A 26,969-nucleotide genomic window follows, 5' to 3' on the forward strand; every position below is an offset into this window, starting at 1 on the left:
TGTCCGATCCCAGCCACAGGGTGATGACCATTGACCCTTTCTTCCCTGTATGAAGCTCTCCACCAGCATTACAGGCTTAGAACATGTGAAAATATCACATGCACAAGCTGGTTTAAAGAGCATACCGCCAATAGGTCTGGGATGCCTCGTTTAAGATGCCAAACTCAAAGTCAGAAAAGAATGAAGACTTCTAGTGTTTGTTGCGAAAGAAGGTTGAAATCAGTAAAATACCAAACAAATGGGAGGTGGCTTTTCATTCATTCCCGTAGTAGCTCCTGGCAAGGCTCCATTCAGCAGCCTCCGGGAGCTGTGTTTAATTTCATGCCATCTCCCGGTCATTACATGTAATTTTCTAGCGAATAGTTTACTCTTCACAAACTAAATATTCATTTCTCTTGATGACAGTAAGCTGGATTTTCTGTTTAGAAGTTGTCATTGCGGAGAAACCAGAGTAGACTAAAATGAACATTCTAAGCAAGTTTAAAAACTGCCCGGATCTCCAGGGATGTCAGAGAGAAGGGCTGGGGGGGGGGGCATCCACAAGGAGGAAGCTGGAGGGGAGAAGGGGCCATAACTCTGTCGTGCAGAGCTGGGGAGAAGCCTCATCCTCACGGGATTCAAGCAGCTGCAGTATTGACAGGAGCACTATTGGTTTGTGTCTACAGATGCCTGAAAGCAGAACTCAGTGGAGTTAGTGTTTTGTTTTTCTTATCTCTAGCGAAGATGTATACTGTTGGGTTAAGTTTTTGATTGCCTGGCCTATAGTGATGACATCTGACTATTTCCTTCCTACCTTCAGACACTATTAATTCTAGCCCCAGGAATTTTAATCTTGGCAAAACTGCTACAATTTAGCTGCCAGGCCTTGAACTTCCTCTGGCCAGGAGGGTTAACACCAACCAGCACATCAGCAGAAACAAAGGGACGGTGAGGGGCAGGACTTTTGTATCAGTGATACTGCACTGAGGGCTTGTTACAGCCTGGTTGTGGATGAAGCTTCCCTTCTGTGATTTTAACCCATCCATCCTCCCTCCCTCCCTCCCTCCCTCCCTCCCTCCCTTCCTTCCTTCCTTCCTCCTTCCCTCCTTCCTCCCTCCCTTCCTTCCTTCCTCCCTCCCTTCCTTCCTTCCTCCTTCCTTCCTGCTTCCTTCCTTCCTTCCTTCCTCCTTCCTTCCTTCCTTCCTCCCTCCCTCCCTTCTTTCTTTCTTTCTTTCTTTCTTTCTTTCTTTCTTTCTTTCTCTATTTTTCCTCTTTCTTTCTCTTTCTTTCTGTCTTTCTATCTTTCTTTCTCTCTTTCCGGCCTGTGTTCAAAAGCGAGCTCAATGTGCACAGACTCCAGGAGACGTTCCAAAGCAAGCTTCACCTTTGTAAATCCAATGAAGGTGATGAGCTGTGAAGTTTGCGTTAGTTTAAAGAAAAAAAAAAAGAAGGAATTGAGACGTTTCAGTTGCAGAACTCTGATCTGCAAGCTGTTCCAATAGAAAGTAAAGCAGGGCCCCCAGAGAGGCATTCATGCTCTGAGAAAGCAAAAGCCTCATTTTTAGCAGGAGTTTCAGGGAAAGCCAGTGCCAGCTAACAATGCTAAATGTCACCCCACAGAGCCTCTCTGCTGTCACTGAGAAGTCATTAGAATCTGCTCCCTATGCAGACTGCCCAGAACATCCTCATACATATCAGCTAGGGATAATGTGTGGAAGAGAAGGGTTTTTTTTTTTATTTTTTTAACGTTTATTTATTTTTGAGAGAGACAGAGATAGTGCGAGCAGGGGAGGGGAAGAGAGAGAGGGCGACACAGAATCCAAAGCAGGCTCCAGGCTCTGAGCTGTCGGCACAGAGCCCGATGTGGGGCTCAGACCCATGAATCACGAGATCGTGACCTGAGCTGAAGTCAGACACTTAACCGACTGAGCCACCCAGGTGCCCCAAAAGAGAAGGTTTTTAAGGGGACCATTTTAAATGGATCACTCCCCATGAGCATACCCCCCACAAAATCCTTCCTCAAAAGTCATAGGAAGAAGAGAGTGTGGAGAGTTGGAATCTCCTTCCAGGTAAATGTGGGCTACAGAGCTCCACGCTGGGCCATGCCTAGTGCTCCCAGGGATGCCGTGGGTGGGATGCCACCGCGGTCAGGGTGGCGAGCAGTGGCCTCAGTGGTGCTGGAGATGGGCGAAGTCTCAGTAAATGGGGGGAGGGGGGCGGGCAGGGAGGCGGCTTTGACCGCAATAGAATGAAGAGTCCTGGCTCTTGAATAAGCCATATTGCTTTTTGAACAAAATGTGCCTTAATTGAAGCCAGAATTTGTTCATAGTTCTAATTTAGCAGATTTCTGTTATGTGCACGAAATCTCCTTTTCCTGGAATCTTAGGTTTGGAAGCGTGCTCTCTTTCATTCCTTCCACCTTTGCACCGAATTTTATCCACTTCATTCAGAGTCTAGTTCACAAGTGGTGTCCTTTTAGAAGGAGCCACATCAACCTCTGCTGTCATGGTCATCCACGACTTCTAATTCTGCCCTCTGAGTAGCGCTGCGCAGCCTAGCTTCTCTCCTGCATCACTGCACTGGAATGTTCCCGGGAGTTGTCAAGCTTCCCTTCCCCTCTGTGGACTGCAGGCTAAATAATCCAGGTTTCCGCCGGCCAAGTAAATATTCCTGTTCATGAGCATGGTGGCATCGTAGGGAGGCTCTCTGAGAGTCGGCATGGTGCACTGTCCCCAAGAAGAAAACTAGGAATCCAACCATGATATTCTCCTCAGTTATCAAAAAATGACATACCTTTTCTTTTTAATTGCAACAGCCATGGAGGGCTATTTACTGGGGGAATAGCAACACCAAAGCAGTGGTTAGAACACAGATATTAGAGCCAGACAGCCTATGCTGGAATCCTGGTTCTTCCACAGTGGCCGTGTAACCCATGGCAAGGTAGTTAATCTCTCTGTGGCCCCAGCTCCCACATCTGTAAAATGGATCTAATAAGAGTCTCTATCTCACAGAGGAGATCTAACAAAACGAATGAAGATTTGTAAAAGCCTACAATAATACCTGCTGCATGTTAAGTGACATAAAATGGCTTATTAAATAAAAAGGAAGAAAGCAAGGGAGGAAGGAAGGAAGAAATGAAGTTATTTAAGAAGAAAGACTTTTTATTTCTTTGCATGTCGATAGGGGGACAGTTAAGCATGGGCTCATAACAGACCTAGGGTGAAAGCATCCTATTGGACCAGGTCTCAAGAGGAATGGAGAGTTGGACAGTAAGTTAAGCGATTCTTCTGAGTGTTTAGGTTTTGAGGCACTTTGCTGTGCCCAACAAGCGTAACATACCTTAAAAAAATTATCAATGGGGGTATTGTATGTTTGCCAAAAGTAGTATATAGTCTGTAAATATATATTTATAATATTAAAAACTCCTAACTCTTCTCGTCTCTCAGTCTTTGCATAAGATTCAAGTTACCCAACTGAAATTAGTCAGAATTCTTTAGCATATTAACAGATGCTTTCCACTATTTAAATGCATGAATTAAAGTGGATTTTCTGCCTGATTGGAGGTGGGGGTGGGACCACAGAAATCTCTGTCCACACCTGCTGAAATACACTCGCCGTGAGAGCCACGTGGGCATCCAGCGGTCACACTGTCCAGTCTTTGACCTCGGTTCTCCCCCTGGGGACGCAACGCCACTGTCCTCTGCTCAGGTACTAGGAGATCACAGTAGTTAATTCTGCTGGAGGACATAGAACATGACCACGAGCATTTTTCAGACTGAAAAGTAGTTACATCATGCCATCAGTTCACCTGAATTAGAGCTCGGGAAAAGAAGATCCATCTCGTGACATGTCTGCGTGGCAAACAGCGGTCCTCTGCAGGGCTCCCAAATCCCTCCAGGAGGTGTGTTGGATGGATAGAGAGAAGGTGTAATTCCATCATCTCAAATAAATGACAGATGATATGTGTGATGTAGCCTGTCCCCATGATGGTGGAAACCCTTGCAGTACATAGCCTAGCACACACTAATTAACTCCATATCCAAAGATAACAAGTGGGGGGGGGGGGGGGGAAAGTTGCAAAATAAATGGAAAATCATTAACATTCTTAATATACAACCTTAGGAATGAATAAGGAAATGATGACTCCAATAGAAAAATAGAGGAAGGGGCGCCTGGGTGGCTCAGTCGGTTGAGCCGCCAACTTCAGCTCAGGTCATGATCTCTCGGCCCGTGAGTTCGAGCCCCGCGTCAGGCTCTGTGCTGACAGCTCAGAGCCTGGAGCCTGTTTCCGATTCTGTGTCTCCCTCTCTCTGGGGGGGGCCCCCGTTCATGCTCTGTCTCTCTCTGTCCCAAAAATAAATAAACATTGAAAAAAAAAATTTTTTTAAGTGAATGGTGGCTCTCTGCTCTCCCACCTTGCAGCCTGCAGCTTTATCCCCCGATTACAACTTTCTCGGCCCTTCTGCCCTTCATTCAGCAAGTTCTCAAAGGTGTTAATGGACAACTTTGCTCCAGGTCTTCTGAATCTTATTGTCTCTGCCTGGAAAGTCTTCCCCCAACTCCTCATCTGCTCTGCTTAAAAATATCCCTTCCCCAACGCCCAGTGGCTCAGTCAGTTAAGCGTCCAACTTCAGCTCATGATCTCACAGTCCGTGGGTTCGAACCCCGCGTCCGGCTCTGTGCTGACCACTCAGAGCCTGGAGCCTGCTTCAGATTCTGTGTCTCCCTGTCTGTCTGTTCCTCCCCTGCTCATGCTCTGTCTCTTTCTGTCTCTCAATAATAAATAAACATTAAGACATTTTTTAAAATAAAAATAAAAATGTCCCTTCCCCTCCCAGTTTAAAGTATTCTCTCTCCCAGCTTTTTTTCACCTTCTTAAAATTGGCTGTAATTTTTAATCATATGATTTTCTTCATTGCGTCTCTTCTGCTCTGGACTGTAAACTGCAAACAGGCAAGAAGCATAGATGGTGTGTTCCCCGATTTATACGCGGGACCTGATTTAATGCTTAGCGTGCAGTACTTAGCTCGCTTCGTACTTTCCAGATGTCTGAATACATTCATGAAGTGGGGTCTTTAAGATTTTTATTTTTATTTTTTTTTAATTTTTTTTTTCAACGTTTATTTATTTTTGGGACAGAGAGAGACAGAGCATGAACGGGGAGGGGGCAGAGAGAGAGGGAGACACAGAATCGGAAACAGGCTCCAGGCTCTGAGCCATCGGCCCAGAGCCTGACGCAGGGCTCGAACCCACGGACCGCGAGATCGTGACCTGGCTGAAGTCGGACGCTTAACTGACTGCGCCACCCAGGCGCCCCTAAGATTTTTAAAATAATGTTACGCTTATGGTATGTCGAGTCCTATGAAATTGCCTTTTTTCAACTATCATTATTTTTGTCAACTATCATTAATTTAACATGGTTTGACTTGTAAATTAATGTGATTTCTCAGGGGACATTTTCAGTTACAGTATTAAAAGATGTAAACATACCCATACTCTTGCTATTCCTTTATCTAAGGATAGATAGACATATAGATAAAGATACACAGATATAAGTAACCATATGCAGAGGGGTGGCGACGCTCACAGCCTTATTCATAATTTAGTAACAATAAAAAAAGATTGAAAAAGAAAAGATTGAAACAGACTAAATGTCTATTCCAAAAGAAGAAGCTAATTAAATTAGGGTACATCCGTGTACTGGAAGTTTAAGAATATGTGTTAACCGGGCACATTTTACCACATGAAGTTAAGAGAAGTACATTTTGTAACAGTGCATATGATTCTCTCTCTCTCTCTCTCTCTCTCTCTCTCTTTCTCACACACGTGCGCGCGCGCGCGCACACACACACACACACACACACACACACACACACATCGATAAGAAGCCCGGAAGGATATATACCAACATATTAACAATGGTTAATTTCTGGAAGGTGGGGTTACTTATGATTTAAATGCACATACATCCGTGCTATAAGGAAAGATCCTTTGAGAAGATTAAATTCTAGAACCCATTGAAGTTGTAGATAAATGTATGTTTAGATAGTTGGATGGCAGATAAAGATGAGAGAAATAGAATCATAATTCAGTTGAAATCTACACTTCAGACCCTCCCAAATTGTAAGCAATTTCTATTTACCACAGTTACAGAACAGAGTTCTTGATTTTATCACGGAAGTCTGGGGTGGTAAGTGTGAGGTTCTGCAATTTAAAATAAACTATTCTCCGTTTTAAACTAAAAGGGCTGAGAAAAATCAAATGAAGCATTCCTAATACCACACTGTGGTGCCTTTAGGAGGTAGGAGATTACCTACAGGGACATCCATTTCTCCGAAATTAAGGCACGTTTGAGCTTGATAACAGAATTATAAAAATGTTATCTGTCATAGCTCCTTAGATATATTTTTAGAAATAGTATCTTAGAGTTATAACCTTATTCTCCCCAAAGTATAACAAGAACCTGAAGAAGCACCTGTGACCAGACAGTGTAGGTCCAGCCGTGCGCGTACTGGGGGCTCAGTAACTATTAGTGCCCTTTTGCACCCCCAGCGAAGAAGCCACTAGAACTTTGTACACTCAAGAACCCCTCGGGTCAAGGTGTTTACTCTGACATCCCATCCGTGTACCAATTTGTGCCAAACCCCAATAAACACTGCAGAAGAGCTTTAAACACTTATGGGTGAGATTAGCAGCCTGTGTCCTCAGGGCCGGCCGTGAACGAGGTCTGGGGGGGGGGAGCGGGGAACAGCCTCCTCTCAGCACCTTGCCAGCGACATTCCACTTCCCAGCTCCTCCGAGGTGAGAACGTGTGCAGCCAGCGACCTACCTGTGCCTTACTTGGAAGGGCCCCCAAGTGTGAAACTTCTGAAATGCAAAAAAGCCTTCTTTACGCTAAGCGATCAGTAAGAGCTTTTTCTTCTTTGGTTCAGACTGTCCAGTCTTACTGGAAGATGCAGGGGCAGGTGTAGGGATCCAGGCAAAATCATTCAGACCTTCTGTGCGCCTGGGGCGGTTCTGCACCATTCTGAATTGGCTCTGGGAGGGCAGCCTGCCGTAGGGTGTCCCCATTCACACAGCAGCAGAGCGCCTTAGTGCTGTCTGTGAGCGTTTGCAGCTCCTGCCACACCTTTTTCAAGATTCCTTTTTTGAGCTCTGTCAGTTGAGATGCTCCACCTCACCACATAAAGAAGGACATTTTCTGTGGCGCTAATTTACATTGCAGCCATGGTTAACGCTGGGAGAGTTTACATGAAGACAGATGCACGGATACCTTTTGAACAGCAGCTGGGAGAGACGACAGTCAGCCAAAACCTCAGCAAAGCGCTGTAAATCTTTTTGAGTCGGCACTAAGACAAACCAAGAATCCTTTTTCCTCCTCCCATTAATGCATCCGAAGTAAGCCATTAAACAGGGTTAAAGGTAAATTGTCGTAAAAGTTTTGCAGAAAGAGGGAGGGGCTCTGTCCAGCTTTGAGACATTGCGACCAGGCTTGGCTTACTCTCCACCTCTTATCCCAAATGCTTCATGGGGCTGTTTGCAAAGGTTCCTTTGCTTTGAATTATGGCCTGGGAAGAGAGGTTTTGGCCAGTAAAAGAGAGGACAAATGGATGCTCTAGGGAAGGTGGCCACAGACCACTTTAGGTCACTAATAAATAAGGGGAACTCTTGGCTCTTGTGATGCTGGATCTAGAATAGTCTCCTGGTTTTAATCTGTCCCCGTGGACCAGAACATGATGGCATTGCGACCAGGGACTTGTGAAGTCGTTTGTTCCGTGCTTGTCACATTTAGTCTTTTATAATACCCCTTTTTCATTTTTTATTTATAGCATTTATGTGCCAGGCACTGTTTAAGAACTGAGGGTTAAAAAATAAAGTAAAACCCCAGCTCCTCCTCTCAAAGGGGAAGTGAGAAGCACGTAGTGAAGCACAGAAATCACCATATAGTAAATGAGGCGACTTGTCCTCCTGGTCTGTGTGTGAGCCTGACCTTATTGCTTCCACGTGAAGTCACATCTGAAAGGCTGCTTTGGGCACGGTGTCGCCATGCAAAGGTATGGTATTGTTATTAAGGAACTGGATGCTTATGACATTTTGAATCCTCCCTAGACTAAATATATTAATCCACGTCTAAGTTCTTCAGGGTTTGGTCTGCTGCCCTCGTCATAAACATTTTATTCCCCTAAAAATGCAGTTTTTATATCTCCAATTTGACCTAAAGCATAGAGAGTATACAATAAAATAAAGGAAGCCTGCTATAGTTATCAGCCCCCAGAAAAGCTTACGTCTGCAAGTGTTAGTCTGGCTTGATTTGAGCTGGACTACTGGAAAACCACAGAGAGACAAGAAAATTCTGTACTTTGTCCAAGAAAGCTTTGCCCTTCGTTTTAGGTGTTACTAAATACCTCAGATTTGAAAAAATGATATTTATCTATATATATATATATATATACACATTTAAAATGTCTGATATTTGCTGCATTATTTAAATGGGTATTGATTGCTTTTCAGCTGGTTCAAATTTAAAACTCAGGGATTCTGCTTTGTGCCAAGAAATTAGTCAGACATTCTTAAATGCGAATGTAGTGTTCACAGTATTTATCAGTAAAAAGCATGATTCTGAGGGATAGGCTTGGCTGCTCCGGAACTGTCTTACATCAGCCCCTCCCCATGGCCTGGGGGGTACGGGGGTGGGGGGGCGGAGCCAGAGGAACCCTATGGGGGGCGGGCCTGGAAACTCCCCATGGAGCTCCCCATCTAACCAATTTCAAGTTTCTGTGTGGGAGACAGAGCACCCCCACAGATGCTTTTTTGAGCCAAGAACTCAAGCTTTGAAAGGGGTCTCATCAAAAAAAAAAAAAAAAAAAAAAAAAAGTTAAGAAAAAATCGTGACGTCTGCGAGAGTCAGATAACAATACTTGGAAAAGTGGCTACCAGTCTCTGGGGAGAACAGAGGATGCACAGGAAGGACATTCAGGAAGTTTGTAGCTTGCCGCCTTCTCCTGTGTGTGACCCAGATGACAAGCATATGCCTGCCCCTCCTTCCTGGTGGCTACTAAGTGAAAGATCTTCAGGAAGAAAACATTCTCATTGTTTCTTTCACAGAAGCAGATTGGAGGAGTGCTGTGTGGCGTGCGTTTAGCTGTCAGACTACATAGTTGCTTAGTTGTTTCCAATAAGACCTCAGGAAAAATAAGGACTAGTTCCTTAGTGTGTCCAGTTTGTATTTTCTAGTCAGCTAATGGTTGGCCTTGTAGACTCCTGCTTATTGCAGATCTTCCAGGGAAGCTCTTGTCTTCCTGCTCCAGCAAGAACATCTCAAGTCATGTTGCCTGTTCATCTTTGCAAGCTGGTGCTGGAGAGAGGATGGGGGTATTTGCTTAAGGTGCAGGAATTAGCCCAGACTCCGTTCTTTTCATTAAATCTGGTGTCCAGTTTGTTTCAGTTATTTCTTTTTTCCTAAAAGCAGAGGATTAGAGGGGGAAATGCACAATTTGGCCTCAAATGGGAGTCTGGATTATGGAGGTTTCTACCTAGTTGGGTTCATTGGAACCTGCTTTCCTCTCTAGTTGATTTATTGGACTCGGATTTTCAAAGCCCCCTCTTTTGACGTAGTCCATCTGCCTGATTGAATTGAGCCTTTCCAGGTGCTAAGACGGCCACCTAAATATGTCCCATCTAGTGGTGCACTGGGGTAGTTGACATCCAACCAGATATTCAAGGAAAACCACCTGCTTTGTAGTAGTCACTGATTTCCATGGCATAAATACCCTAGCCCTGGGTGACCCCAAGCTGCAAACATGATGTGACTGACCAGGGAGTTAGGAAGAGACCTTGAGCTGGTGCCAGCTACCTCCAGCTCACCCCTGCTCCCCAGGCTGTGGTCAGCCAAAAACAAATGTCTCTGAGGGTCAGACCGTGACCTTCTGCATCCTCACTCAAGCTGCCATTGGAAGACACTTGTTTTCTGTACCTTTCCCATTACAGGTCTCTACCCTCGAATGCAAACTGAATCAGAGAGGGGATCCTGAAGACGTATTTCCTAATATCTGAAATGAAAAAAATCAGTATTAGTGTTTCTCTAAGTAAAACGGGCAGCCAGTTGCAGAGGAAGTGGCTAGCCGAATGAAGGAAGGGCACCACAAAGTCAAACTTTAGTTTTATGGTTCTTCACCCACCTTGAATGTGGCTCAAAAAAATTTACAAACATAAAAATTTCACTTCACTATAAATAAATCCTTCATTTATGTACTTAGCACTTTTATCTTTAAATCCTCTTAAAGATTTACCCTTTTAAATCTGTGACACTTTTATCTCCCTAACCCTACTCTCTTCTTTATTTTCTCCATAGTACGTATGCATGTATATGTATGTATATGTGTATAGCCTGATTTTTTGTTATTTTCCCCCCAGTAAATGTAAGATTCACGTTTGCTGCTCTCTTACCACTGCTTAGCATGTAATAGGGCTTCATAAAGCCTATTGAATAAATTGAATGAATACCTTACTTTTACCTGTTTTCACAGGTATTATTAAATAACGACTGGATTTTATTACCGTATTAACCCAAAGATAATAGGTGACATTTAACAGCAAAGATAACTTAAATAATTACAGAATGAATCATTTAGAAATATACAGTGTTCTCAGGAATAAGGTAATCTTGAAATAAAAATTGTTAAATGTAGGACAGACAATGAGAGGAGGTTTTTCTACATACATTAAATGTTTTATGACATGATAGAATTTATATCAACTGTATTGAAAATGAAGAACTACAAGCTACCCAGCACTCCATATAATAAATAGGTATTATGGACTTTTGTCTGCACTTTATAGTTGACCCATGCTCAGAGGAAACAACTCAATTGCTGCTATTGCAATTTTAAGCTACATATGCTTCATCAGTTTTTCTTTTTCATAAAATTTCCAGCTATCAAAATGTCCGCCAGTGTTTATTCTGTTTTTACAAGTGAACATCAGTCTTTGGCATACGCTGCTGGCAATGGGAAGTTTGTAGTTAGCGTAAAGAAAGCCACAAACCATACAAAGGAACTGTAATGTTATAAAAGACGCCCAAAGGCACATAAAAGTGAAAATCCTCATCCTACGAAACTAAGCATCCTCCACTGAGATGCTTGCCAATGTTCTATAAATACTGGCAAATAAGAAACCTGAAATAACTCTGTTTTCTTCTTCCTTCTCTCAGAAGAATACTATAAGTGCATTTTTAGTGGAGAAAATACAGTTGTGTTATAAAAGACCTCATGGGTCAACTTTGCGTTTCATTGTTCCGCCACCTACCTTGCACATGTGGCATACCCCTGGGACCAGTAGCGCAGGAAGTGACAAGATCTCTCGCACACAATTCATGTTCTCACGTGTATCTTTCAGGGACAGCCTCATAAACACCAACCTGAAAACTTTTATAAGCTTGGTAAGCTCTTTGTGAAGTGCTTAAGTGTAAACGAATAAAGTTATTTATTGGTTTAACCTAAAGACACATTCTGCGCCTTTCCCCTGCGATAATGTTAGGAGAGTTTTGGCAAACGTGCGCTAAAAGGAAAAGTATGTACAACATGATACCGTGAAACCAACCACAAAACACAGTGATGTACCAAATTAAGAACAGAAATGCTGAAGTTAATTGCTCTACATTTTAATGTATGCCTTTGTTGAAATCTGTGTGTGTGTGTGTGTGTGTGTGTGTGTGTGTGTGTGTGTAAGGAGAAATTGGGCTGTGGTTATTCCATGCAATTAAGGTTCTCAGGCTCCCCGGTGCTGCCTGCATTGCGACGGCGTACGTTGAAATGCTAGTCAAGAGCCTTATAATGTAGCGGCTACCAGCTGTCTACATTTGTCTGGATTTGTGTGAAGATGATGCTGATCGCATTGTAGAGACGCCTTGACTAACCTGAGGACCCAAAGTGAGTATACCAGCATCATAGCTGACCGTGCAGGTATTGGAGAAGGGATTCAAGCCTAAAGTTATTTTGCGGCTGGAGCTGAGTTACTGCGATCGGCCCTGCTGAAATTTCAGATACTTCATCTTTGGTTTTGAGAGGAAACCGACACCCCAAAATGGAGAGAAGTTAGCTTCGGTGGTGCGTCCGGTCAATGTATACAAAATCGCAGACTAGTTTAAGAAAGGAGACAAGCTGTGTGTCATTGACTCTGACATGTAAAATTTTATATTTGAGGCCTAGAAAATAAGGGCATGTGAATTAAATATTAATTTATGAAGATGGGACATATACGGACCCAAGATTGCCAGGCTCCTGACGCCTTTTTTTGAGGTGACTCTAACTTGGTCTCCTGCTACAACTCAGGCCTTACCTCTGATGAGCTGCTCTTGAATTTTCACAATGTTGTGACCTACTGTGTTCCCTAAAGCTGAACACCCTCAGGGGTGGATAGCAGACTGTGAATTTTAACAGTTAGCACTTTCTAGTGATTTTCCACTCATTAATTGATTAGATCTTATCTCCTTAAATTTTTATGTCAAGCCATATCACGAAGTTCCTGTAAGAATGAGCAGGATGGGGTGCGTAAGTGGTTCAGTCGGTTAAGCGTCTGACTCTGGCTCAGGTCACAACCTCCATGGTTTGTGAGTTCGAGCCCCACGTTGGACTCTGCGCTGACAGCTCAGAGCCTGGAGCCTGCTTCGGATTCTGTGTCTCCCTCTCTCTCTCTGCTTCCCCGCCCCCCACTCATGCTCTGTTTCTCTCTTCTTCCAAAATAAAGAAACACTGAAAAAAATTTAAAAAAAAGAATGGGCAGGCTGGAATTTTATGAGAGCATCTAAGAGTTTCAGGCTAACTAGGGAACTGACGCATTATTTTATTTTTAAAGTCAATTTCAGAGCATATCACGAGACCCGTTCAGAGGTAGCCCTTCATTCTAAGCTTTCCACAATGAAGGTGGTTCTTCATAGGAAAGAACATGGCCGGGTCCTTAAGTATCTTCTCATTTGTCTAAAACAGATGGCTTTATTTGTGTAATTTCAGTGTTCTACATAATATCACTCCCTGAAGAAAGTAACCTATATATGGATGTGTAGTGTCTGCAGTTCCTGAAGGAGGCAATCAACCAGGATGCTTTTTTGTGCATCCATCACTTACATTTCCTGCTCCCTTCCTTCTTTAAAGAGTGCTGCCCGAACTGCCCGGCATCCTGCGTGGCCTCTACTGCAGACACAGTCCACGGATTCTCCCTCGTCTGTCTCCTGTGGTCTCAGAGTCCTCTGCCTGCTCAGAGCCTTCTCTCCTGGCTACCTCGGAATCTGGCAGTGTCCTTCCTGTCTGTGTCTTCACCCACGCTTTAGTTTATTAGGACCTCCATACAGCTTAACCTGAAGGAGCCACGTTGTCCATGACCTGGCTCCTCCCACCCCCTTCTCACCCCTCCCCACCTCAAAAAGGCCTGACTTTTATTTGTTTTTTTAATTTAATTTTTTATTTTTTAAAATTTACATCCACATTAGCATAGAGTGCAACAATGATTTCAGGAGTAGATTCCTTAGTGCCCCTTGCCCATTTAGCCCATCCCCCCCCCCCCCCACCCCCTCCAGCAACCCTCTGTTTGTTCTCCATATTTAAGAGTCTCTTATGTTTTGTCCCCCCTCCCTGTTTTTATATTATTTTTGTTTCCCTTCCCTTATGTTCATCTGTTTTGTCTCTTAAAGTCCTCATTTGAGTGAAGTCATATGATATTTGTCTTTCTCTGACTAGTTTCACTTAGCATAATACCCTCTAGTTCCATCCACGTAGTTGCAAATGGCAAGATTTCATTCTTTCGGATTGCTGAGTAATACTCCACTGTATACATATATCACATCTTCTTTATCCATTCGTCCATCGATGGACATTTGGGCTCTTTCCGTACTTTGGCTACTGTTGCTAGTGCTGCTATAAACATGGGGGTGCGTGTGTCCCTTTGAAACAGCACACCTGTATCCCGTGGATAAATGCCTAGTAGTGCAATTGCTGGGTCGTAGGGCAGTTTTATTTTTAGTTTTTTGAGGAACCTCCATACTGTTTTCCAGAGTGGCTGCACCAGCTTGCATTCCCAAAAAAAAAGGCCTGGCTTTTAAAAGAAGTCTGCCCTCACCACCTCCACTTCCTGACCATCCATGTAGTTCTCAATCACTCCTTTTCTGCACGATCTTTTCTGTGATTCTACTGAGACTTTGCTACACGTTACCTGTCTTCTCCAACAGCTAAAAATATGTGAATGCCCTCTTATCAAAATTGGTCCCTCTACTACATTTGATTCCCTCTTCTCCCTCTTTTCACATTCATTTAACTTTTTTTTTCTTAACTGGATCATCTTTCTGAAACTGCTCTTTAAAAATTAATTAATTTCCCCCAATCGCCATCCCTGATGATCTTATGTCTCTAAACACTCTTGCTGAAGAAGCAGCAAAAATAATTTGGCATCGTGGAAACCTGGGTTTGAATGAATGGGACATCACATCAGCTACGATTTCAGTTAGGTTATATAAAGATTCTGAGTCTCATTATCTCATCAATTTCTATTAAAATTTAAGTTTTAGGGGTGCCTGGGTGGCTCAGTCAGTTAAGCGTCCAACTTTGGCTCAGTTCATGATCTCGCGGTTTGTGAGTTCAAGCCCCGCGTCAGGCTCTGTGCTGACAGCGTGGAGCCTGGAGCCTGCTTCAGATTCTGTGTCTCCGTCTCTCTCTGCCCCTCCCCCAAGTGTGCTCTGTCTCTCTCTGTCTACCAAAAATAAATAAAATGTAAAAAAACATTTTTTTAATTTAAGTTTTAAAGTCATATAGTATCCTACTTTGTAAAATAGTGTATTTAAACATTTTATAATCATTGCATGTTTAGGCTATTTGTAGTTCTCAGGATGGGTAATTACCAAGTATTTTCAGATCCTAAGTGTTCCTATAACTTTTCCCTGATAAGGACTATGTGCCTGAAAAGACACTGGGCCAAGAGGGTTGGGTCCCTTCCCTCCTGTCAATCAGTTTCCACACATGTGAACGTGCACACACATGCATACACACACAAACACTCCTGGTGTCAATTGTTTCTGAGGGTTGGAGTGTATGTGGAAAGATGTAGAAGGCAGGAAGGGCAGGGAAGGGCAGGGTGATGGTGACAATGACAGGGCCAGCAATTTGGCCTCCTCAGAGGCATTCTGTGCAGGGAAGGCACACTACCACTTCCTGTTCTGTATGGATCTGTGTTTCTGAACCAGGAGGAGTATGGTGGGAAGAGAATGGAACATGTTTTTACCTTCTGAAGGGCTGACTGGTTTGTTTGGTTTCCATGGGAAACAGATGCACAGAACACTACATGCTGAGTTTCACAATTCAGTTGACCTACTTGTGAAAGTTCCTCTTAGATCCTTGAAAATAGATTTACTCTTTGAGTGTGTGTGTGTGTGTGTGTGTGTGTGTGTGCATGTGAGTTCCCTGGAAGTTGGTAGAAGGGACATCACAGGCTGCCAATCATATCCAATCTTTTTTTTAAAAAAAGATTTTATTTTTTTAAGTAATCTCTACACCCAACGTGGGGCTCAAATCCACGACCCCGAGATCAAGAATCACATGCTCCCCTGACTGAGCCAGCCAGGCACCCTAGAGCCAATCTTAAACCAGAAAGTTTGTGCTCAACAATTCATTTAAAAAAAATTTTTTTTTCAACGTTTATTTATTTTTGGGACAGAGAGAGACAGAGCATGAACGGGGGAGGGGCAGAGAGAGAGGGAGACACAGAATCGGAAACAGGCTCCAGGCTCTGAGCCATCAGCCCAGAGCCTGACGCGGGGCTTGAACTCACGGACCGCGAGATCGTGACCTGGCTGAAGTCGGCCGCCCAACCGACTGCGCCACCCAGGTGCCCCACAACAATTCATTTTAAAAATCCATTATTTGATGATGGGATTCATTATTTAGGAGATACATTTCATTTTAGAGTACTTTGAAGATAGTTTCTCAAAAGAAAATCTTTCACGTGTTGTAACAGCCTCCATTCATAGAGGAGAGTGGCATATTTGTGAATAGACTTGTTGACTATGTCTGAATAGGCTAGTCTTAGTCTCCACAAAGAATGAATACGGGTAAGGGATTTTGTCGCATACTGACCAGTCAGCTCAGATGACAGCATAAAACATGTGTAGTGCTCTTTCAAAACCTCCTGGACACGAGATATTTGGATACAAAAACACAAATGTAATATTTGTTCCTACTTACTGAGGCAACAAACTTTCAAATTGAGAGACTGAAAAAAGCTAAAATGATAGAAACTAATTAATAATGCAGACAGTCATCGATTCTATTCAGGAAAATAAAATGATTAGGTATTCAACATTTTAGTCTAAAAAGCAAATTATTTCCTGCAGACATACTATATTTGGGATTATGAACCCTAATATATAAAGTGTTGTTACAAATCAATTGGATAAAAGACAAACATCTAATAGGCAAATGGACAATGAGCGTGAATAAGCGATTCATAATAGAAAATATTAAAATCTTAAAAACCTAGGAAAATTTATTGAACTTCATTACTAATTACAAAAAGGTAAGTTAAAATGTTTTATAGAAGGTAAAAGGAATTCAGTCAGTTACATGTATCTGAATAAAATTTGGGGGTAAATTTTTGATTAATATTATCAAATATACACATGTATATATAATATATGTATATACTTTAATATGCAGTATATATATATATATACAATGTATATTAATACATGTTAATGTATATGCATAGATCATGATACATTAACTCTTTTAGGAATTTATCTTAAGTATTAATTGAACAAATGTTTAAGATATATGTAAAAAGGTATTTAACACATGCTTATGGTATTAGCAAAAATATAGATATAGTTTTTTTTTTTTAATTTTTTTTTAACGTTTATTTATTTTTTTGGGACAGAGAGAGACAGAGCATGAACGGGGGAGGGGCAGAGAGAGAGGGAGACACAGAATCAGAAACAGGCTCCAGGCTCTGAGCCATCAGCCCAGAGCCCGACGCGGGGCTCGAACTCACGGACCGCGAGATCGTGACCTGGCTGAAGTCGGACGCTTAACCGACTGCGCCACCCAGGCGCCCCTAGATATAGTTTACATATTAATAAGGACTTACTTTTTTTGAAAAATTATAGAATACTATATGGGCAATAAAATGATTACATGCCTACATTTATTGACACGGAAAAGCTATATTACATATTACTAAGTGATTAAAGCAGATTTCAAAATAGGATGACCCTTAGTTTATATGTGCAGGTATGAATGTGAGAGTCTTAGCATGGGGGTGGGTGTTAATGCAAAAATAAAAGATTATAAGTATTTTCATGTTTTGTGATGATCTGCGGTTGGTTGACCCTTTAATGACAACACAGGTTTGAACTGTGCGGGTCCACATATACATGGATGTTTTTTGGTAAATGCAGTACAATACTGTAAATGTATTTTCTCTTCCTTGTGATTTTCTTAATAACATTTTCTTTTCTCTAGCTTACTTTATTGTAAGAACACAACATAGAACACTGGTAACATACAAAATGGGTGTTAATGTCATCAGTAAGGCTTCTGGTCAGTAATAGGTTATTAGTAGCTAGGTTACTGGGAAGTCAAAAGTTATATGCGGATTTTCAAATGCACGTGGGTCAGCACCCCTAACCCGCACATTGTTCAAGGGTCAACTATATATTATTTTACAAATAAGGGAAAAAATAAAGTCGCTTATTTTGAAAACATACTGTTGATGATGTGTTCTGTATATGCCACCATATTGTTCGTGAGAATTATGAATTCTGACCCTTACCATTCATGAGTGATCATCTCTAGATGATGGAAAATTAAGACCTATTATGGGGGTGCCTGGGTGGTTCAGTCGGTTGAGTGTCCGACTTTGGCTCAGGTCATGATCTCGTGGCTCGTGGGTTCGAGCCCCGCATCGGGCTCTCTGCTGACTGCTCAGAGCCTGGAGCTTGCTTCAGATTCTGTCTCCCTCTCTCTCTGCCCCTCCCCTGCTCTCACTCTGTCTCTCCCCCTCTCTTAAAAATAAATTTCTTTTAAATTAAAAAAAAAGAGACCTATTACAAAAAGAACTGACAAAGGGTAAGTGTAATGAAAACCAAAGCATGCAACTAAATGACACTTACTGTGTACATAAAGTGGTGTGTCATCTATTTACACAACAGAGCAGCACATGATGGGCATTACAGGAGTATTAGGTGGAGGGGAAAATGATATTTTAGAAAATACATGTCATTGAATATGAAAATTATTAAATAAGGGATGGTGAAGAATTTTTTTTCTTTATCTTTCGCAATGACTTTTAACCAATTAATAGCAAATCTCATCTGGGAGTTAGGATGCCGAAAATTTGACGGATCTCTCACCATGTAACCCAGAGTGCTACAGACATGCTCAGTGGCTGGGAAAGTTGCATTACTTGGGTTCATATCATTCATTATAACAGCCATTTCTGTGGTTTAAGAGATTTTTAGCACAGTTCAACCCAAGAGCATCTTCATATTTGCAAAGTGAACTGTCACTGCCGGCCAACTGAGAAGAATCTATTTTTCTCCTAGAATTTCACATTATGTTCAACGTTAGATGCATGGTACAATCTTGACTTGTGGCGTAGATGTGAACGTCTCTCAGGAGTTAAAAATAATGTAAATGAAGCTTCCACCAGAAAACTTGTAAGCGGTCTAATTTCCTGGTATTTGTGTTTGATCACCGAATTCTGTGCCAGGCCACACGTTCAGCTGCCTGGCGGCCCCTGCGATATATAAAAAGTACTTCCATTTTTATAGGAATGTGCTGGCAAACATCTACCACTTCTATGAATTATTAGTCCTTTTCTGCTAATTATTTTGGAAAAAAAAAAAAAAGCAGAGGTGTAGGTCCAAGTTCAAGTGGCTCTCAACATCTGAGACATACTTGGGCTAAAACTGTTCAGTTGGAAGAAAATCTCTGCCCCATATGGCCACCAGGTCTACCAGTGCATTATGAAGCCTGTAGGAAAAATCATGTTACTTTCTTTTTGTATTAGAAATTGAGCAACAGATTGAAAGAATGACTGATAAAAGTAATCGCTGAGGAAACATAATAAAGCGAGTGACCAATTTATGACCGAAGGACGTAAATTGACGTCTATGAAAAACAGAAAATTACGAACTGAAAGGGACCTGTTGGACACCCTGGAACTTGAATGGCTGGTTTCAAACAACAGGCCCAGCCCTGCGATTTTACACTACCACTAATAAACAAATTTGAAGGAGTCAAAATTAATCGACCCCGTCCCATCATGTTCAGGTTACATTTTGGCGTGTGGCCTTCTGTCTATGTATGTTTGTATAAATCGCACTCTTAGGTGTCATGCTGAGTGCTAAACAGAATTAACATAGTTTTGGAAACTCACAGGTCCTAGATGAAAGATCATACGGGAAGGTGTTTGATGATATATCTTCTACTGGAGGCTCTCACCTGCTTCTGAAATTAATAACCAGACACAGCAAACTTTGTAAAATTAAAAAATTGTTTTGAATTCCATATTGAGGCCAGATCAGGGTGAGAGACAAATGATAGCAAGGAGAGTAAGGAAAGGAAGGTGAAGAAGGATGGAAAGGCAAGAAGACAGGATGACAAAGCAATTAGTAAGGAGGTTCAGAACGTTGACTCTGTGGCCCCAAGTCTAGATTTCCCTGCCTCCGGGGCCAGGGAGCCCCAGCAGAACCCACCCATTGGGCTTGGGGAAGACGGTTCCCAAGAAAAGCAGTTTCCATAACTTCTTTCTCTTATGGAAAGAACGGGAACTTGGATCTTCAGATGCCAATTGGAAAATGGGGGTGAGAGGGAGAGAGAGAATGGATAGTGTTTTGTTTGTTCTGTAAAGGAGCGATGGTTGATTCATTTCTTCAAGGAGGAAATGTCCTGCACTTCTCTGCATGGTGGTGCCCCCCTTGAAGAGTCTGTGCTGCAGGATGCTACAGGGCATTTTGTTAACCTTGGGCACACACAGCATTGATTCGGGAACTTGCTGTACAGACTGAATGGCCTTGAGTCTTGGTTTGTTTGCAGCTTCTGGACGCTGTCATACCCCATTCCACGCTTCAGTTCTGCGCTATCAAGGGCGATTTTTAGAACTAAAGAATCCTAATTCATTATTTCTGACTCCATCTACAATCAGAAAGGAAAAACGCCCCTAGGCTTTGTATCTGATATTCTATGCCATATATTTTTCTTTTTGTTGTTGCTGTCCTTTGCTTTCCCTTGAAGAATGGAACATGTTTTAGACTTCTCCATATTATAAACCTCATTTGAAAAGTGTTGAATCAAGGAAGTCTGCCAGCTACTTTTGTTATCCCTACTTTTCTCTCTCCCTGTTGGACCGCTCCAGCAAAGGAGAATAATATTACCTTACCATGTAAAACATGGTTAATGGCTTTAAAAGAATTCCCCAACAACTGAATAATGAGCTGCCAAAAATATTCTTGGTGCCAGAGGGATCTGGATATGTCTGTTTCATTTATTGTGTGTTTCTCATTTCATCATGACTCAGTGCTCACAAAAGACATAAAAACCCAAACCTCCAGGGTATGTGGTGTTGGAGGGCAGAAACCATATTTTAATATATTCAGTCGTGTAACTAACACAGTAAGATGATTAGTAGAGTATCCACAGCAAACAATGATGAATGCCAGTTGTAGGTAAGATGCTCAAAGTATCAATTAAGTTAGTATCTGGCCACTAGAAGGAAGTCGTTTTTCTACCATCTCTATTGTGCTTGGTTGAGTGGCTGAAGAAAATTTATTCCAAGGAGTGCTGGGAGTCTTGCACCAAAAACTTTTATCTTGTTCTGCTTATTTGAGTGAGTTTACTAAGAAATGTGAAGAGGGAACCTATTTCTTTTTTTTTTTTTTTTTAGTTTATTTTTTTGGGGGGCGGGAGGGGCAGAGAGAGAGGGAGACACAGAATCCAAAGCAGGCTCCAGGCTCTGAGCTGTCAACACAGAGCGCGACACGGGGCTTGAACTCACGGACTGCGAGATCCTGACCTGAGCCAAAGATGGACACTTAACTGACTGAGCCACCCAGGCGCCCCGGAACCTATATCTTAACTAAAGTTTCATGTTTTAAGAGCCTGATAACAGATAATAGATAATAGATCTATTAAAAAGGGGAGTTTTCTGAAAAATTTATTTATTTATTTTTTTCTTTCAACCCTTTATTTATTTTTGGGACAGAGAGAGACAGAGCATGAACGGGGGAGGGTCAGAGAGAGAGGGAGACACAGAATCAGAAACAGGCTCCAGGCTCTGAGCCATCAGCCCAGAGCCCGACGCGGGGCTCGAACTCACAGAACGCGAGATCGTGACCTGGCTGAAGTCGGACGCTTAACCGACTGCGCCACCCAGGCGCCCCTTAAAAACGTATTTAAAAAAAGAGTTTAGGGATGCACGCAGCAGATCTGGGCAAAAAAAAATGAAAATGTAGAAAAAAATGTAAAGGTGCTTTGTTTCTCACCGGAAGCAAGTCAACGAGAATAGCGTCCGGACCCTCTCATGAACCCCTTCAGCCTCCCCTAGACCCTTGCCACTCGGTCTGAGCTCAGACTGTCTGGTTCTCACTTGGCAGGAGACTCTTAATCTCTCCCACTTCTCTGTTTGGGCCAGGCTGTTGCCAGCTGTCTTTGAATACAGTGTGGTTTCTGACTCAGGTTCTGTTATGTTTTGCCAGGGTCTTAATTGCTAGTATCTCAGGGGCAGGATAATTGTCTTCCAAGAATTCCTGAGATAGGGATTTTGAATTGCCTGTGACTCACAGGACAGATGACATTCATATGGGCCCACTCCCCTGGATGAGGAGCCATGGACATTTCTGGGCTGGTTAACTAAAATTCCACGACTCCTACTTTTACTCTGCAAAGCATACTGGAATTCAATTGGATAAGAGTGACTTCATCCAAAGAGATAAGCCTGAATCTGCTTTAAATCTTTGTGTGTGTGTGTGTGTGTGTGTGTGTGTGTGTGTGCTCGTAATTCATAACAAAAATGTAGTCCTTTATTATGTAGAATACTTGTTTAAAATGCTTCGTCATAACCAAGTATATGAACCGAAGGCAAACATCATATTCATGCTCTCTTGGGACTCAGTCTTCAGAGAGGGCCCAGGGAAACCACTGTATAATCCCCTGCCTTTCCAGGAAGCCTAACCCTAGGAGACGCTGAGTTGCCACCAGACAGTAAAGCATCTGAAGCCGAATTCTCTAGAAAGAGATACAGCACCATCGTAGTTCACTGTGACTTGGGGGAAAACAAACAAGGTAGACTTTATCTGCCTCTGGAGACCCAGTGCTGAATCTCCCGTTTCCTGTTTGCAGAAATCAGTTGTACAGAAGGGCAGTGATTATCTGCTGTGATTAACAAGCTAATGCAAAGCATAACTCACGAATTTAGGGCTAAGTGAGTGAGTGCTGAACTCAAAATGTATTTGCCACTGACTCATGTAAATCGTCAAACCATGAGTTAGTACAAACCCTTAACTTCTATTAATGCAGTTTTTATTAAAGTGGTCTTTGATAAAAAACAAAAATTTAGCACTCTTCTGTCTATCGGGTTCTCAGGAAATTATTATACCTATAAGGTAGGGAAGAATTATTACATGAAAAATATTATAGAAAATCTTTTTTTAAAGCCCAGCTGTTCTTTTATGGATTTGGATATACTACTCTTTAAATCATGTCACTGGAAACAGTATGTTTTACATGCAAGAGACTTCTGATTTAAATGTTTAGCTTTAAAAAGAAAGAACTGTTCATCTTTGTGCTTCAACACTGGTGAGAAAAAGGCCTGGTGTTTAATGAGTTAGACCTTGAGGGCGCCATCTTGCTTTCCATGTGCCACATGAAATTAAAAGTTGAATTTTAGCGACTACAACTTACAAGATGCTGTTGCGCTAATTTAGACAGGAGAGTTTTACTCCTGTTATTCTGATGCATTCGGACTCTTAGAGTGTGATTTTGTGGCCTACAGTATAACCAGAGGAAAGGGAGGTAGAGCTTTGTCACTTGTTTGTTGTGTGGAATGTTCTCTAAAAGGGCCATTTGGGGACTGGTGGTGGGAACGATGAATTTGAGGGAAAACTCATCCCATGTAACTGTAAAGCCAAGTATCTACCAGGGTGTGCAAAAAGAGGACAAAACTAACTGCATGCTTGAGGTACATCAGTTAATTATGTTCTTTCGTCTCATTTACAGGCTCAACATGGGAAAAGACATTTCGGCAGATTGGCTTTGAAAGGTAAGCAGCATTTAGCATGGCTTCACTTTTCGGTTCTCCTGTCCTATTTCACTCTAAGTAATTTACTGATGATAGATCAGTGGTCTCGTCACCACTGCTGTAGGGACTCTATGCCCATGAGGAAGTCATCATTTTGCCCCCAGAGCCTCTGCTTCCTTGTAAAGTAGCCCTTTGAATGATAAAATCCCTGCCAGCCTGCAGGGTGAACATGGAGATCAGATGGAGGAATTTATATGAAAATGCCTCTTAAATCAGGAAACAGCATCAAACGTGAGTTGTCTAATTGGAGAATTATGGGAAGTCGTTTGCTCTTTTCTAGCTTTATCACCGCTCGTGTCCCATTAGTTGTACAGTTTTAGCACAAAGAAATGTACATTGATATTGACACCTTTCCAGTCATCACAATTGTTAGATCTTAGTCACTGCAAGTTAGAAGCTGAGATCATGTCTCTCCTAGCTAAAAGCACTCCTACACCAGCATCTCCCCAAAAGAAAGCAAAATGGACTTATTATACCATCAAAGTAGAGGTAGAGTTAATAAGGTTGCTAACCAACCTGCCTTGGAACTGAGTGGCAGCTTGTGTGACAGACGTCTCTCATTTGGTGTCTACTATGGAGCTTCCCAGGTCAGTACAAACTTATTGGAATCGAGGAAAGTGACTTTATTTTATTTTTTACTCTAAAAGAAGATTTTGACTAGTTCTTTTTATCACATTGGAAATGTGTTTTTAGGTGTATTAATCAAGCTGACAGAATGCTTAGAGAAATAATAAAATACTTTAAAATGCATTTCTCCGTTAGCAAGAGACAGTAAGAATTGTCAGGCTCACCAGGCTAACTATGGTGGCATTTCCTGTATCATTTGTTATTTGATTCAGAGATTTATTTCTCTCTCCACTTAAACTTCCACCAAAAATCAGCACCATCGCTGTTGGTCTCCCCGTAAATCCTTGTAGTTTATTCTGAAGGTTATTGCACGAGGTTGGCTTGAGATAGGCAGATATCATGGGCCAACTTAAAACAGAGAATAGAAAATCCTATCATTCTTTCATTTTGTGTGAAATCTTTTCCCAAAGTATCTTTCTTTCTCTTGATTCTTCTTTCATGTTAATGACAAACACCAGACATAAGCAAAGGGGTGAAAATAATAAATTGAAAGTCATTATCCAGCTTCAGTGGGAAGCTGGATATTTCTTTCGTCTGTTTTCTTTTTCTTGTCTATTTTAGGGAAAACCTCGGACATCGTGTCACTTTTTCCCTACATAAGTTGAGGATACATCTCTGAAAAAAAAAAAAAATGAGTGTTTTCTTCCAGAATCATAATACCATCATACCAAGTGCAAATAACAATAAGTCCATGGTGGGAAGCCTGGGTGACTCAGTTGGTTAATTGACTTCCGGTTCGGGTCATGATCTTGGGGTTCATGAGTTCTAGCCCCAAATTGGGCTCTGCACTGACAGCACAGAGCCTGCTTGGGATTCTCTGTCTCCTCTCTCTCTGCTCCTCCCCAGCTCATACTCTCTCCCTCTCTTTCAAAAATAAATAAACTTAAAAAAAAAAAAAAAAGCCCTTGGTATCTCAATGCTTCCATTTCCTGATGATCTCAAAAATGCCATCTTAAAGATACTGGTTTGAATCAGGGTGCTATTGAAGCACACACATTCCTGTTTGTTGTTATATCACAGACAACAATTCCCTACCAACTTCATTTTGTTTTCTTCATGTCATTGACTTATCAAGAAACTAGGTCAGTTGTCTTGAAGAATGTCTCACGTTCTGGATTTGTCTGTTTGTGGGATTGTGTCTCTATTCATTCTATTTCATGTCAATTCAGCATGTTCCCTTTCACTCACTGGGAACAACTTCACCTTGGCTTTTTGTCCTTTTGACCCAGGACCATCAGTCTTTTATAGTTTCCGAGTTTCTAGTACAGTTCTATGTACAAGCCCATCCAGTATTCCGGACCCGGAGTCACGCATTCTTCCAAGGAGCCCTACTTTCTTTGTGGAGAGTGGTATTTTGAAATCACAGTCTAAATACTTGGGATGCCCATCATTTCTAGACCATCATTGTTTCCGGGCTGTTTCTTCAATACATGTTAGAGGTAGAAAATACTTTTTTTTAATTAAAAAAATACCCTAAATTCATACATTATTTCCAGATCAAATGTAGCCCTACAGAATTTTTAACTTCTCTGGTACTATATTTGTATTTATTTTATTTTTCACTGAAAAATAAAGTTTTGTTTGGTTCTTAACAAAACTTATTTCATTTTAATGTATATATATATATATAATATATAGTATATATAAAATATTATATAAAATAATTTAAAAATAATACACTAATATTACAATTCATACTAAGAATGTTAAATGAAGCCTTTAAAACTTGCATTGTCTTGGGGTGCCTGGGCGGTTTAGTCGATTAAATGTCCAACTCTTGATTTTGGCTCAGGTCATGATCTCAGGATTGTGAGATCCAGTTCTGGCTTGGACTCTGTGTTGGGCATGGAGTCTGATTAAGATTCTCTCTCTCTCCCTCTCCCTCTCTGTCTTTCCCCCCACCCTGCTCGTGCTCATGCTCTCTCCCTCTCTCCAAAAAAACAAAAATGTAAAATAAATACATTAAATTAATTAATTAAATTTTCATTGTCTTAACTTTGTATTACATTAAGGATGTACAATCAAAGAATGAAAAGTAAAAGTAAAGTTGCTTAAGGTTTTTTTTCTATGTGATCGTAGTCTAACTTTTTATATATAACTTGGCTCATTTGTTTCAGAACCTTTTTAATGTCAATGGATTTTTAACATTTCATTTTTGAATACATCGCATGTATATATCTCCATGTACCACTTATATTGTTTTTATATGCATAACGTGTTTCCAGAGAAATGTCACATGCATCTTCTTCCCCTGTGCCCCACGCCTTCCTCCTTCTACAATTACCATGTTTATTAGCTTTTGGTTTAACCTTTTGGTGTTTATTTTCACACGTGCAAGCCAGTCCTCGTGTGTATCTGTATCCTTGCCCTATCTTGCATGAAGAGTGGCATATTATACCCATTATTCTACACTTTGAGAGTATATTGTGGAGATCATTCCCCATCAGTGTCGACAGGTATTCATCACTCCATGAACCTGCCGGTGGCACTCCTTTGTGTGGATGAGCCAGCACAAAGGATGAGACTGGGATCTTATCCAGTATCAAGCTTTACTAATCATTTCAGGGATTCAAATGACCAAAGGACACTGGTAATGTAAGGAGAAATCCAGGATAGCCCATGTGACTCCTCAGGTCCTTTTTCATACCGGCTCTATCCCCTTTGACCCAGAGTGATAGTTGAGGTTTCTAATGAGATTTGCAAGTCCCTCATGTAGGAGGAGGCATTTGATTTTGCAACATGTCTAGTTTTATGCCTAAGAAATGTGACCTTCTCCAAAGAGTCATAACTCATCCATCTATGGATTGAAGATTTGTTTATTGTAACATCTTGAACCAGGGCTTTCCTGCTCGACACATTCCATTGATGAGGACTCTCTTCCTAGCGAAAGAAAAACTAATTAATTAATCTGTTTGCCCGGTGATCTAGTTAATATGTTTACACAGAACCTAAACCAGGTCACTTACCTACTTCCCTCAACCCCAGTATCTCCTTGGTATTCAGGGGAAAATGGATCACAAGCAACTTGC

At 41.7% G+C, this 26,969-nt stretch overlaps 1 protein-coding gene across 1 annotated transcript in view; it reads left to right on the forward strand.

The window, feature by feature from the left end:
- The window catches only part of PIEZO2 (piezo type mechanosensitive ion channel component 2), a 456,739-nt gene that overhangs the window by 199,595 nt on the left and 230,175 nt on the right, over nucleotides 1-26,969 (forward strand). Inside the window, 1 exon segment of the mRNA XM_040479417.1 lies at nucleotides 23,232-23,274. Coding sequence (XP_040335351.1) covers nucleotides 23,232-23,274 — 43 coding nt within the window.

Source organism: Herpailurus yagouaroundi, unplaced genomic scaffold, assembly GCF_014898765.1.
Source record: "Herpailurus yagouaroundi ecotype Mexico unplaced genomic scaffold, PumYag 142, whole genome shotgun sequence".
Lineage (NCBI taxonomy): Eukaryota > Metazoa > Chordata > Mammalia > Carnivora > Felidae > Herpailurus > Herpailurus yagouaroundi.